The 15000-nt window shown below is 52.4% G+C and overlaps 1 protein-coding gene across 1 annotated transcript in view; it reads left to right on the top strand.

Moving 5' to 3' along the window:
- The window catches only part of LOC124475030 (dystrophin-like), a 70358-nt gene that overhangs the window by 37943 nt on the left and 17415 nt on the right, over positions 1–15000 (top strand). Inside the window, 26 exon segments of the mRNA XM_047031533.1 lie at positions 461–562; positions 671–844; positions 1132–1287; positions 1478–1648; positions 1927–2106; positions 2510–2632; positions 2920–3090; positions 3998–4120; positions 4204–4338; positions 4421–4573; positions 5784–5954; positions 7522–7644; positions 8033–8205; positions 8388–8523; positions 9298–9473; positions 9609–9756; positions 9866–10003; positions 10259–10408; positions 10666–10764; positions 10893–10992; positions 11530–11699; positions 12514–12631; positions 12758–12969; positions 13062–13204; positions 13308–13497; positions 14965–15000. The exon segment at positions 14965–15000 is cut by the window's right edge and continues 137 nt beyond it. Of these exon segments, the coding sequence (XP_046887489.1) occupies positions 461–562; positions 671–844; positions 1132–1287; positions 1478–1648; positions 1927–2106; positions 2510–2632; positions 2920–3090; positions 3998–4120; positions 4204–4338; positions 4421–4573; positions 5784–5954; positions 7522–7644; positions 8033–8205; positions 8388–8523; positions 9298–9473; positions 9609–9756; positions 9866–10003; positions 10259–10408; positions 10666–10764; positions 10893–10992; positions 11530–11699; positions 12514–12631; positions 12758–12969; positions 13062–13204; positions 13308–13497; positions 14965–15000 (3771 nt within the window).

The following is a 15000-nucleotide window of genomic DNA, read 5'->3' as shown; positions in this document are numbered from 1 at the left end:
TACAGACACACACACAAACACACACACACACACCAAAGGAAAGGCACAAACAAACACAGACAGACACAGCCTCTCATTGCCAGGCATCCTGCTGAAATGAGATGCCAAGTGTAAGAATGGTGGGCTTTGACAGATGACAGAAGAGAAGAATGCCCGGAAAAGAATGAGAGAGCGAAGAACAGGAAGGATTTGGAGAGCAGAGGAGGAGAGAGAGGGAGGTGGGGGAAGGAAAACTGATTAACCACACACACGCACACACAGACACACACTAAACCACTCAAAATACGTTTTCAAAGCCGCTCACTTTGGAAAGAGAGCGAGAAAGAGAGAGGCTCTGTTTTTGAGCTCCGTCTCCAGAGCCTGCGGTGACCCCTGGTGGGGGAGGAGGGGGGTGCGGCATGACGACGGCCCCTTGTTAGTGACCAGTCGATTCACGTGTGTGCGTGTGTGTGTCCAAAAGAAAATCCAGACAGAGCTGAACGGGCATGAGGGGACCCTGGAGGAGATGAAGAAGAAGAACCCAGAAAATGAGAGGTTTCTCAGCCAGATAGATATGACCCAGGTACAGATACCCGCATGGACCTGGGCCCAAATCGAAATCGCACACCACTTAAACTAACACCTTTTTTTTTTTTTTACCAAATGTGTGTGTGTGTTTGTCCCCTTGCAGAAGAAGCTGGCAGATGTGTGTGTGAAGTTCCGCCTGTTCCAGAAGCCGGCCCACTTCGAGGAGCGTCTGCAGGCGTGCGAGGGCGTGCTGGCAGAGGTCAAGGGTCAACTGGGCGTGCTGGACATCCGCAGCGTGGAGCAGGACGTGGTGCAGGCTCAGCTGGAGCAGTGCATGGTGGGAGAAACACGCGTCCCCCCCAAGGACACCCCTCTGACTGTCTCTCTCTCTCTCTCTTTCTCTCTCTCTCTCTCTCTCTCTCTCTCTCTCTCTCTCTCTCTCTCTCTCTCTGACTGTCTGTCTGACTCTATCCCCCTCTCTCTCTTCCAGTCTCTCTGTCTGCCTCTGTTTTTGTCTCCTCACCCCCCTCTCTCTCTCTCTGTCTGTATATGTCTCTCCACCACTGTCTGTCTCTCTCTCGTGCTAGTATTAATGTGTTGTCTGTGTCTCTCGCCCTCCGGTAGAAGTTTTATAAGAGTCTGAGTGAGGTGAAGTCAGAGGTGGAGACGGTGATCAAGACTGGACGTCAGATTGTTGCCAGGCAACAGACGGAGCAGCCCAAGGAGCTCGATGATAGGCTGACCGCTCTGAAGCTGCTCTACAACCAGCTGGGATCACAGGTCAGCCCAATCTCCTGTCCCGAACCAACACGACCAGCCAATCACACTTATTGACCCTACACAACCAGCCAATTACAATCATCCACACCGCACAGCAGTCCAAACAATACAAACAAACAAAATGACCAGCCTCATCACACATCCTTACGCAAGAGCCCTTGTGTGTGTGTGTGTCTGTGTGTGGACGCAGGTAACAGAAGGAAAGCAGGAACTAGAGAAAAGTTTGAAGTTGTCCAGGAAGTTGCGTAAGGAAGTGAACAGCCTGACAGAGTGGCTGGCGGCCACGGATGCAGAGCTGACCAGACGCTCGTCTGTGGAGGGCATGCCCAGAGACCTGGAGGCAGAGGTGGCCTGGGCCAAGGTACACACACACACACACCATCAACCCTGATGGCAAAGAAAAACATTTTGTGGATCATTCTGCTCAATTTCTGTGTGTCGATATCTCTGTGTTTGTGTGTTTGTGTGTGTGTGTCTCTGTGTGTTTCTGTGTGTATGCCTGTGTGTGTGTGTCTGTTCCTGTGTGTGTCTGTGTGTGTGTCTCTGTGTGTCTGTGTGTGTCTCTATGTGTCTCTGTGTGTCTGTGTGTGTCTGTGTGTGTCTCTGTGTGTCTCTCTCTGTGTGTGTGTCTGCGTGCAGGGCGTGCGGGCTGAGACGGAGCAGCGTGAGCCCCAGCTGCGGGGCGTGGTGGAGCTGGCGGAGGCGCTGAAGGAGGTGCTGAGGGGCAAAGGGGGCCTGGTGGACGACAAGATCAGCCTGCTGCACTGCAACTGGATCGCCGTCACCTCCCGCGCAGAGGAGTGGCTCAACCTGCTGCTGGTGGGTCTGGAGGACGAGGATATGGGGGGGCTGTTTGTGTGTGTGTTTAGCTACAGAGAGTGTGTGTGTCTGGAGAGTGTTTGTAGCCAGAGTGTGTGTGTGTGTGGGGCGAGAGAGTGTCCCGGGAGAGTCTTTGTAGCTTGTGTGTGTGTGTGTATATGTATGTTTAGCTACAGAGTGTGTGTGTGGTGAGAGAGTGTATATGTCCTTGGAGAGTCTTTGTAGCTTGTGTGTGTGTGTATGTTTGTGTGGCAGGAAGCGGCAGTAGTTATCTGTGTTTCTGTACCGTCTGAAAAGTGAAGGACACTGAAAGGCCATTGTTACTGACAGTATCTCACTCTGACTCTTATCTCTGTCACACACACACACTCTCACGCACACACACACACACTCTCCCTGGCAGGACTACCAGCGGCAGATGGAGACCCTGGATGGAGATATAGCCCAGATCAACGTGTGGATGGACGGAGCAGAGACACACATGGACACTCTGGACGCCGAGGGACCCAACGACCAGGTCCTCCAGGTCTGGACCTGTGTGTGTGTGTGTGTGTACAGTGGTTGGTTTTGTCTTGATAGCTGTATGCTAGCTTCTCTCTCTCTGTGTTTCACAGGCTAGGTCTCTTGTTTTTCATCCCTTTCCCCATCTCTCTCTCTCTCTCTCTCTCTCTCTCTCTCTCCCTCCCTCTCTCTCTTTTTCATCCTTTTTCCTTCTTCCTCCCTTTGAATGGGCAGTGTAACTACTCGGTACATGTCCCATTCTCAAGGTCTGGAAAGTAAAGACCCGTGTTCTCTGTGTGTGTGTGTGTCCAGACGCTGCGTGCAGAGCTGGAGGGCATGCGGGGGAAGGTGGAGTGTGTGCGGGAGCTGGGTCAGGACCTCATGTCCACCCGGGGGGAGCACTGCCAGGCCACCGTCCGGCCCAGACTGGAACAGCTCAACCAGCGCTTCGAGATCGTCACCCAGCGCATCTCCTCAGGACTGGTAACGCACACACACACACACACACACGGGCACACACACGCACATAGACACACACACACGGGCACACAGACATACCCTGAAAATACCATAATCACACATACACAGATCAGCACAAAGAAGAGAGACAGCTGTGTGTGTTTGTGTGCGTATGTGTGTGCGTGTGTGTGTGTGTGTGTGTGTGTGCGTGTTCTTGAACCATGACCCAGTTTGAAGACATTCTTCCTTGGGACTACTTCACCTTGTGAAGATACTTCAGACGCACACACACACACACACACACACACACGTTCCCAGAGCTGATTAGAATAACAGCTGTAATAGCTTCAATAGCAAAACATTCGACATCAAACAGAAATGTGCAGTTCTACACTACTCATTATTTTGTCTCTCCTTTCTGTTTCCAACTGTATCCCTGTTTCCTTCCCTTGCCCTCCCTCTCCCTCACACCCCCTCTCTCTCTCCTTCACTCGCCCTCACACGCCCTCTCTCTCCCCTTCACTCTCCCTCACACACCCTCTCTCTCTCCTTCACTCTTCCTCACACGCCCTCCCTCTCCCTCACACGCCCTCTCTCTCCTCCACCCTCCCTTACACACCCTCTCTCTCTCCTTCTCCTTCACCCTCCCTCACACACCCTCTCTCTCTCCTTTCCCTTCACCCTCCCTCACACACCCTCTCTCTCTCCTTCACTCTCCCTCACACGCCCTCTCTCTCTCCTTCCCTCTCCCTCCCTCACTCACCCTCTCTCTCTCTCTCCTTCACTCTCCCTCACACGCCCTCTCTCTCTCTCCTTCCCTCTCCCTCACACGCCCTCTCTCTCTCCTTCCCTCTCCCTCACACACCCTCTCTCTCTTTTCACTCTCTCTCCCTCACCCCCCCTCTCTCTCCTTCAACCCTCCCCCCCCCAGATGGCTGCCTCCCCCAGAGAGCTGGAGCAGTACCACAGTGAGGCTCAGATCTGGCTGGAGCTGCTGGAGGAGGAGGTGAAGCAGGGGGACAACCTGAAGGAGGAGGACTTCACCCAGGACGGGGTAACACACACACACACACATACATACACACCCTTCCATGGTGGTCGCTGCGTGGTCTGAGTGTGTGAGGGTCCCCCCCGCAGGACTGTGAGGAGGGTGCAGTACAGGAGCTGCTCCAGCAGGGGGAGAGCCTCCAGAGGAGAGCTCCAGGCCAGGGGGAGAGAGAGCAGATCCGCATCAAACACAACCAGCTCCACTCCAAATACAACACCGTCAAGGTACGCACGCGCCCACACGCCATGATGTCTCTTGAATGTCCATCAGGTCCGTTTCATCACATGTGTGTGCGCGTGTGTGTAGGATCTGCGTGGCGTGCGGAGGACCAAGGCCCTGGCCATCGCCCCCCAGTGGTACCAGTACCGCAGGAAGTCCGATGACCTGCTGGCCTGGCTGGAGCACATCCAGAGGAGCGTGGCTGAGCTGCCAGACCCCCCAGAGGAGCCACGCGTCAAGGTGACACCACACACCTGACTGACTGACTGACTGGTGATTGGCTGACTGGCTGACTGACTGACTGGTTGATTGGCTGACTGACTGACTGACTGACCGACTGACTGACTGGTTGATTGGCTGACTGGTTGACTGACTATACCAGTGGACTGCTGACCAACTGACTGTCTGGACCACTGACTGATAATAATAACTCTTTATTTGCAGGCTCTCTGTACACCCTCCCTCCCTTTCTCCGTCTCTCTCTTTCTCATTCTCTCTCTCTCTCTGTCTCTCTCTCTCTCTCTCTCTCTCTCTCTCTCTCTCTCTCTCTGTATCTCTCTGTCTCTCTGTCTCTCTCTCTCTCTGTCTCTCTCTCTCTCTCTCTCTGTCTCTCCCAGTAACACATTCACACACACACACGCAGACTGCTGCTACCTCTCTAACATCCCTCCAGAAGTGCAGCGAGGCTGACCGTGTGTGTGTGCGTGTGTGTCTCTGTTGCAGATGATCACTATGACATTCCGCTAACCCAGAGTCACCTGTCATAACCACACCTTCACCTGTCTCCACGGAGACCAGCAATAGTGTCTGTCTCTCCGTCTGTCCTCTCGAGTCATTCCACGGCTTCTTTTCCCCCCTGTCCTCCCCACCCTCCTCCTCACACAACAACACTGCAGAGTGTTACAGTCTAAATGACCCCCAGTGCAACAGGGACATATGCGTCCCTTGTCAGACAGTTTCGCAGGGTTTCGCAAAGCCCAGTCCTTCCTGTCAACACACACACACACACACGCACACAACCCTAGACACTCACACACACGTGTTAAGCTAAGGGGCCAGTGGCTGTAACTGTTTCTGTTGTCAATAAAGCCTCTCAGTGCAGCTCTGTCTCTATTCATTTTCCTGTCTTCTGCAGCTTTTTCGGGGCTGTGTGTGTGTGTACGTGCATGCTTGTAGATCTGTGTGTGTGAGTGTGTGGAGGGTGTCTGTCTGTGGTGTATGTGTGGGGTTAAAAGTGTGTGCGTGTGGTTATATGTGTGCGGAAGGTTATAAGGGTGTGTGTGTGTAGGTGTGTTTATCAGAGTGTATGCATGAATGGTTATGAGGGTGTAACATGAATCCCTGGGTGAAATATTATTTCCGTGATGTGTCCTTTTGTTGTGAGAATCACCTTGGACCCGTCTGTGTGTGTGTGTGTGTTTGTGCCTGTTTGTGTGCGTGCGTGCAATAGGAAATTGACACAGAGCTGGATGAGAAGAGGGCGGAGCTGGGAGAGGTGCAGGGATTGGCCAAACAGCTCTCAGAAGCTGGTGCTGCCAATCTGGTGAAGCCCCGCCTCTCCCAGTTGATTGGGCGCTGGGAGGAGGTGGAGGGCCAGTTCACACCCTTCAGACGCCAACGTGTGAGTTCCACTGCCCCGCCCCTCAAACCATGACAACCAACTACTAACCAATCGCAACTAACTGGGTGCTGAATTCACCTGACTGACAGTTGATCACACATAGAAGTGGCCAGATTATTGACAACCAATCATTATTTCAGACTACCCATGAACCAATCAGAGCCCTAAAACTAAGCTGGTTTGATGACATAGTCAGTCAACAGGAAGGAGTGTTGTTGTTTTTGAGTTGATCTGTTTCTGTTTTTCCGTTTCTTTACGTCTGCATTTGGAGCATGCCCCTCTCACCTCTCATTTCCTGTTCTCTCTGGTTCTCTCTCGCCATTCGCTGCACACGGCATGCCCTGTCCACCAATCACCTCACTCCCCTCAGTCACCATGTGTGCCGCCTTCTCAACCAATCAGTAACCGTGTATGTATCCATTCACCCAATCACAAAGCCCAACAGCTGTCTCTCCCACTCCTACATTTACATTTAGTCATTTAGCAGACGCTCTTATCCAGAGCGACTTACAGTAAGTACAGGGACATTCCCCCGAGGCAAGTAGGGTGAAGTGCCTTGCCCACGTACACAACGTCATTTGCCACAACTCCCATACAAACCCATACACACCCACAAACACACACATACAGACACAGCTTCGTCTAATACCGTGTGAGAGCTGTGTGTGCGTGTGTGTGTCTGCTCTCAGACGGCTAGATCTGATAATAGCATGAGGATTTGACATGTCCTTATCATGACCTAACACACTAACACAGTTGGAAAAGTGGTGGGGAGGGAGGGGGGGGAGGGAGGGGGGGGGTGGGGGGAAGCGCATGACATGTAAAGTGTGTGGGTCAATAGGTAGGACCTGTTTTTGAGAGGGTTGTGGGGGTGGAAGGATCCACAGTGGGTTGATTGAACTGAACACACACACGCGCACACACACACTGCATGTTAGCGATGAGCCTGCCACACCCAGGAGGGTGAGGTGCCAACACGGGTGACGAGGACACACCCAGACCCCTCACGTCACATGACAGCTGTGCCAGGGGGACAGCAGGAGAAGGTGTCGTAAGGCCAGTCAGCACGACACACACCGTCACGGACCACGCCCACACACTTTCTACGCACGTCTGGTCGGGGCCCCACACACTTCCATCTCCACGGTAGCAAGGACAGGTTTCAGAAGGTTTTGGTCAACCAATCATGGTGCAGGACCTAACGGTCACATGTCCAGTGCAAAGTTGTAAAGTGTGCATGTGATACCCCAGTCCAACACGGAGAAGGGCGCCGATGTTACCACACCATTACCCACCAGCAGGGGGCAGCAAAGTTTAACCCACTCCTTAGAGAGTACAGCCCTAACGCCTGGTCACTGCAGGAGAGCTGGGCTGTGTCGTGGTTGATACTGTAGTTGCATAGAAGTTAAGACTACACACAGCTAACTGCCTCGGTTAGGGTTTGGCATGGTCAGTCAATTGGGTTTGGTGATTTTCCCTGTGTGTGTGTGTATGTGTGTGAATATATGTGTGTTTGTTTTTGGATGTGTGGGTGTATGCGTGCGTGTGTGTGTGTGTACACCACCAGGAGTACCTGTTGGAGCTACAGGGTCTCCTACGCTCCGTGTCAGAGACAGACTTCCTGCTCAACTCCCCAGAGTACTGGCTGGCCTCCTACTATAACCTACCCCAACAGGAAACATGCCTGCAGGTCAGTCAGCCTGTGGAAAGAACAATATCTGTGGCTTCTTTCCATAGTGGCCTCTGTGGGTGTGTACTGACTGTGTGTGTGTACTGACTGTGTGTGTGTGTGTACTGACTGTGTGTGTGTGTACTGACTGTGTGTGTGTGTGTGTACTGACTGTGTGTGTGTGTGTGTGTACTGACTGTGTGTGTGTGTACCGACTGTGTGTGTGTGTACTGACTGTGTGTGTATGTACTGACTGTGTGTGTGTGTGTGTACTGACTGTGTGTGTGTGTACTGACTGTGTGTGTGTGTACTGACTGTGTGTGTGTGTGTGTGTGTACTGACTGTGTGTGTGTGTACTGACTGTGTGTGTGTGTGTGTGTGTGTGTACTGACTGTGTGTGTGTGTCCAGGAGGTGCAGCAGAGCGTGGAGAAGCTCTCCCCTCCAGTAGAGGGCGCTCTGGCCCGGAGGGAGGAGATGGTGTCCCAGGCCAGGCCGGGGGAGGGACGCAGGGCACAGGAAGCTGCCCTGCTCCTCGGCATCAACTGGGACAAGCTGAAGCAGCTGCTGAGCGACAGGCGCACGTATGCACGCTCGCGCACGGACACTCTTTCTCTTTTTCTCCGTCACACGCGCACACACACATTATCTGTCACACGAATGCGCGCACACACACGCAGGTTGAGCATGCGTTCCACCCATCAACACACAGATAAACAGTTCCTGTTTTGATAACACTTTCCACCAATGGCGTGTGTGTGTTCAGGCGCTGGGAGGGGTGCAATGCAAAGTGGCACCAGTTCACGGTGGACCAGACTACTCTGGGGGCGTGGCTTAGTGATGCCGAGACGACTCTGAAGCAGGCGAACTCTGACCCTGTCCAGGCCAGACCACGCCTGAAGGTGAGACTGTTCTTCCCTTTGGGACTTGTTTCGTTTTCTCACAGTGTATGCTTCATGTTTTGGCGACCCGCAATGTTTGGGGCTATCTCGCTGTTATGATCAGAGAACTATGCACTTTTGTAAAGCTCTCTTTTGGAAGTCGCTTTGGATAAAAGCGTCTGCTAAACGCATAAATGTAAAAAATAATAATGAGACTGAGAGAGGGAGGGAGAGAGAGATAAAGGGAGAGAGAGAGACAAAGGGAGGGAGAGAGAGAGCAGTAGTAGGATGGACAAATGGATTAGAGGATCATATCAAAGTGTCAAAATCAGAGCAACTGATGGTTACTAACGGTTGAATGTGTGTGTGTGTGTTGGTGTGTGTAGGTGTGTCACTTTCATCACTTGTCTAGACCACAGTCTGGTTCTGCGATGGTTCCTCAAGGCCATCTGGGTAGATAGGACAAAGGTGTGTGTGTGTGTGTGTGAGAATGAGAGAGAGTAGGAGGGCAAAAGAAGCAGCTTGCCTTTGAAGATGCCAGCTGTCTTCCTCCTTCAAATACACACTCTTCACCCCCGCCCCACACACACACACACACACACACAGCCCCACGCCATCCGCATTCTCACACTCAATCCCTCATGAAGTGAAGACTCCATAGATCACACCCTGTTTCGACTTGACGCTCTCAAACTCCAAAAGTTCCACACTTTTGAGAAGGTTCCAGAAGTTCAGTTCTTAACAGGTGACCACAACGGAGCTCACCCCTGACCTCTGACCCTATCACCCTGGCAGGAGCTGCAGGAGGGCGCGGCGTCCCAGGGGGCCGTGCTGGAGGGCGTGAACACGGCGGGAGAGGAGATCGCTCAGCAGAGCACGCCAGACGACTCCGGCCACATCAGGCTACAGCTCAACACACTAAACACACGCTGGAACTCTGTGTCCCAACAGCTCAGCGACCACAAGAGGAGGTACCTGTGTGTGTGTGTGTGTGTGTGCGAAGCTAAATCTTTTGAAGTATCTATGCAAGGAAAACCAGACGTTTTTTGGGGGGTGGGAGCTGTCTTCTAATCAGAGTGTGCGTTTGTGTGTGTGTGGGCGCGCAGATCTGCAGATGCGCTCACTGCAGCAGAAGAGCTGCAGGAAGATATGAGCGGATTCCTGGTCTGGTTGGACGAGGCGGAGCAAGTTGTGGCCACACCCCTGGATCCTACTGATCACGCCCACATCACTGACACCCTGGAGAAGGTCCAGGTATTAGACATGAAGGGACGGGGAATTCAATACAGTAGTTCCTGTCTTGATTGCATTGGTGCAACCAAGATTAGACAAGTATGAGTGCAACCAAGTACATGTGTGTCAGGTTCGCGTTGAGCAGTTGCCGAATAAGAAGAATGCGGTGGACGACCTGAACGGCAGGCTCGGCAGCGCATCACTTCCTGCTGACAAGAAGAAGGCCCTGGGCCCCACCATCAAGATCATCAACACACGCTGGACACAGGTCACCACACACACACACACCACACACACACACGTCACCACAGACACACACACAGGTCACCACACACACAGGTCACCACAGACACACACACAGGTCACCACACATAAACACACACACACAGGTCACCACACAGGTCACTACACACACACACAGGTCACCACACACACACACACACACATGCATTATCCCTGCAAACGAACCCCCCGTGGTTCTCCCCACTCTGAGCATGCTGTGGGGTCCTGTGTGTGTGTGTAGGTGTCCAGGGAGCTGCCTGAGAAGCAGCTCCAGCTGGAGGCCATGCTGAGGGAGCTGACGGGGCTGCAGCAGCAGCTGTCAGACCTCTGCCTCTGGGCCCGAACCACCAGGACCTCCCTGGAGCAGGGCCCGGAGGACCTGGACCCCAAGGTACCGCACCACACACCCAGCAGCACCCAGCAGACGGGGCTGTTCCTCTTCCATGTAACCTCGTGGCACCACCCTGCCGGAGAAGGATGACAGGGAGGACGCTGGTTTCAGTTATGTAGGATCAGGGTGTTAGTTATTCTTCTAGTAGTTATACTTAAGTTGTCGTTGGTGTGGTTTGTGACTGTGTTGTCGTTGTTGAGGATGTTGTTTTTGTTGACGACGTCGTGGATGTGTTCGTTGATGTCGTCCTCGTCCAGCTGGTGGAGGCGGTGCAGGCCAGGCAGCCGGAGGTGGAGTCTGTGCTGGCCAGAGCAGATCAGCTGTACAAGGACTCGCCCCCTGGCCAACCAGAGAAGGTCTGGAACAGGAAATAAGAGATCTTGACCATTCTGACCTGGGGAACCTCAATCCTCTCTCGTCAACGTGCCCCTCACCGCGTGCGTGTGTGTCTGCGCGTGTGCGTCTGTGCGTGTGCGTGCTGCAGGAGAAGTACGACAAGCTGTCAGACGATTGGACGGTTATCCTGGAACTCCTCCAACGGCACAGAGAAAGGATGGCTGCCCTCTTCATCGCCAAGACAACCAGTAAGCACGAGGAGCACACTTCACCGTATGTCCGAAGGCTGACGTATACTGACGTATATACGTATACGTCTCCCTGGCTCTTAACGGTACGCATACGCAAGGTGCGATACCAACAGAAATCGTGGGGCTGCACACCAAAGATTCTCTGACGTGCTGAGGGATAAAATAGGTCACGGCGAAGAAGCGGAAGCAGCCAACACAGCGGCAAACATCTGAGCTGGCTCGCCATCACACGTGAAGACATTCATTAGCAATAGCCTGCCTTCTATGTCTTCATGGTTATTGCGCCTGTACAAAATCTGAAGTCGTTCCTCACAGCGTGTTTAGTCAGAAACGGTTTTGTCGCTGAGCTGCGTCCTCGTGGACGTAGCTTTTAAACATTAGTGTTCACATAAAGAACGCGGTGGAGTATGTGAACAATGCCACATGTGTAGCTTTCGCGTACACGCACACGTAAGATACTGGAGTATAATCTCAGCCTTAACTGTCCAGGTCACATGACGGTAACTGGACTGTGTGTGTGTGTGTGTCGTCTAGCTGAGAGCCTAACAGGAAGTACCCAAGGGGAACCTGCAGCTCTGGCCCAGTTCAACAAAACCTGGGCGGAGCTCACTGATTGGCTGTCGCTGTTGGACAACATGGTGCAGAACCAGAGGGTGACGGTGGCAGACCTGGAGGACATCAACGACACCTTGGCCAAGCTGCAGGTCAGCAGGGCTCATCCTGGGGCACAGGGTCACAGGGGCTATCTACAAGACTTTAGGAGTCTTCTGTGCTATGAAGTAGAACCCGGCACGCGACTTTTCTTAAATCTTTCTCCTGCTAGGTTTCTGACCCTTACTCCACCACTACTCCACCATTACTCCACCATTACTCCACCCTTACTCCAACATTACTCCACCATTACTCCACCCTTACTCCAACATTACTCCACCATTACTCCACCATTACTCCACCCTTACTCCAACATTACTCCACCATTACTCCACCATTACTCCACCCTTACTCCACCATTACTCCACCCTTACTCCAACATTACTCCACCATTACTCCACCATTACTCGCTCCCACAATGTGCATGTCCACTCCCACCCGCAAACATTCTGACCATTCATGCCTAAAACACGTTATTTTAATGTGTAGTATTATTAAAGAGATCCATACCTAGTAAGGTAACAAAATGATGTCTAGTGCATAAATACATTCATACAATGCTTGGAGTTTTCTTCAGTTGCATTTGTTGACCCCATCCTTCTGGTTAGAATCGCTGGTCATTTGTTGACCGTTCACTCCCATCCGCAGCCACTCAATCCCGTGAGATTTGCAATCATCCCAAAGCAGCCCTCTAGTATCTAGCTGGTTAGGGGGTCACCTGGTGTAGCAATGTATACATTTCATTTCTGCTCTAACTCTATGGGTGTCCCTGCGTGTTGGTGGTGTACTGATTCTTCTTCTGTGGTGTGGCTGCATGCTGATGCCTGTATGCTAACTCTTCTTCTGTGGTGTGGTTGGGCTGGACAGGGCTCTTTACAGGAGCTGGAGCAGAGGCGCCCCCAGCTGGACAGCCAGATCACTGCAGCACAGAACCTCAAAAACAAGACCTCCAACCAGGAGACCCGCAACGCCATCACCGATCGCAGTACGACCACACACACACACACCGACCGCACTACGACCAATACACCCCCACACACACCTACCCCAGTAGGATGGGGCTGATAACTGGCTGGCTCATGACAGTGTCATGTCATATGTTTGTGTGTAGTTGATAGGCTGCAGGCTCACTGGGAGGAGTCCCAGGGAAAACTCACTGATAGGACGCATCAGCTCCAGAACATGTTGAAGGACTCCAGTAATTGGCTGGATGCCAGGAAGGAGGTGGAGCCTCTCATCAAACAAGCCAATGAGAAGCTGGAGTCCTGGAGAGAGATCTCCTACACTGTGGATGCTCTGAAAAAACAGAACTCTGAGCTTAAGGTAAAACACACACACACACACAGAAGGAGATGATGTAGAACCATCCTGTCCTCTTGTCTCACACTATATTCTGTCATGCGTTGCCTTGGTAGCACTTTGTGAAGGAGCTACGTCAGTGGCAGCCCCTTGTGGACTCGACCAATCAGCTGGCAGAGAAGTTGTTGACCCTGTACGCAGACGACGACACACACAAAGTCACCCACGTGAACACAGCCTGGGAGCACATCAATGAGCGGTAAGACCACACACACACACGCATGCTTACACATACACACACACAGATACATGCGCACATTCATAAACACATCTGTCATTATCTGTGTGTGTGTGTGCTGCAGGGTGGGGGACAGGGAGGCAGCTCTGGAAGCGGCTCTCCGCCTCCTGCAGCAGTTCTACCTGGACCTAGAGAAGTTCCTCAGCTGGCTGGCCGAGGCCGAGACCACCTGCAGCGTCCTGCTGGACGCCACACACCAGCAGCAGCTGCAGGAAGACCCCGACGCTGCACGCCACCTGCTGGGCCAGTGGAAGGTTTGCACGGAGGGGAGATGGGGTGGAGGGAGGGAGGGGACGATGGATCAGTGGAGGGAGAGGAGGATAGATGGATGGATGGATGGTAAGATGGGTGGAGGGATGGATGGATGGAGGAATGGTTGCGTGGATTCGTGAAGGGATGGAGGGGAGGGATGGATGGATGGAGAGATGGATGGATGGATGGATGGATGAGGAATGGGTGGATGGATGGAGAGATGGATGGATGGATGAGGAATGGGTGGATACATACATGGATGGATGGAGGAAGGGTTGGGTTTTTGATGTAGGCATCATTGGGATGATAATTCAGGTGAGGATCTGCTCCTAGTTCAGGTCCTTGAATAAACTGGCTGGTATGGCAGGAATGTTACTGTCAGTCTGCCAGGGGGGTGGGGGGGAGGGGACACTTAGTCTACGGCCCCCCACTGCATTGTGGGTAGACACAAGGGTCTGTTCATACAGAGAACATTTCTGACCTTCAGTCCCCTATCGCCCACTCTCTCCTCCCTCTCTCTCTCTCTCTCTCTCTCTCTCTCTCTCTCTCTCTCTCTCTCTCTCTCTCTCTCTGTCGCTCTGTCCCCCCCCCTCTCTGCGGGAACAACAGCTTCAGTGTGTGTACATCAACCAGCCTTCTGTGCTTCATTAGATGTCTCTTACACACATACACACACGCAGAGGGAATATACATCAATGGCAAACAACATATTTCTGTCATGCACACAACAGCTCATATACACTCTCTGTGTGCAAAGTACAGATAAGAAGAACTGGAAAAAGAGCACGACCATCCAGTTCTCCACTTTCTCTCTTTCCCCTGCCTTGCTCCCCCTCTCTCCCCCTCTCTCCCTCCCTCTCTCTCTCTCTCTTTCCCCAGCCCCCTCTCTCCCTCTCGTTTTCCTCACATATACAAATGAACATGAAGTGCCCATGCATCCAGTTTGAAGACAGGCAGAGAGCAGAGTAGAGTAGAGTGGATCAGAACATAATACAGTAGACATGACCCGTGTGTCCAGAAACATCTAGAAGTTATGCTGCGAAGGAAGACCTACCGTGTTCAGGTCAGACCTCCGACTTTGCTTTACATCCCGACTGTGTGCGTGCGCGTCTGTGTGTGTGTGCGCCCATGTGTGTAAATGAGTCCTGTAGACGGCACAGTAACTATTTAATCCAGATATGAGAGACATATTGTATGTTCCTATAGCTGTGTGGTGTCTCCGCTCTGCAAGAGGGTTAACACGTTCTTTTTACCCGGTCAAACTATTTTAAACAAGTTTCATTAGAAACTGTTTGTGTGTGCTTAAATGTGTGTTAATGTGTCTGATGTCTGTGTGGATCTGTGTGTATCTGTGTGTGTGTATCTTTGTCTGTGTATTGTGTGTATCTGTCTGTGTGTGTGTGTGTATCTTTGTCTGTGTATTGTGTGTATCTGTCTGTGTGTGTGTGTGTGTGTATGTGTGTGTGTAGGAGCTGCAGGAGGAGATCGACGGTCACACTGAGCTG

This window comes from Hypomesus transpacificus, chromosome 12, assembly GCF_021917145.1.
Source record: "Hypomesus transpacificus isolate Combined female chromosome 12, fHypTra1, whole genome shotgun sequence".
Taxonomy (NCBI): domain Eukaryota; kingdom Metazoa; phylum Chordata; class Actinopteri; order Osmeriformes; family Osmeridae; genus Hypomesus; species Hypomesus transpacificus.
This window is presented reverse-complemented; position numbering and strand designations above follow the sequence as displayed.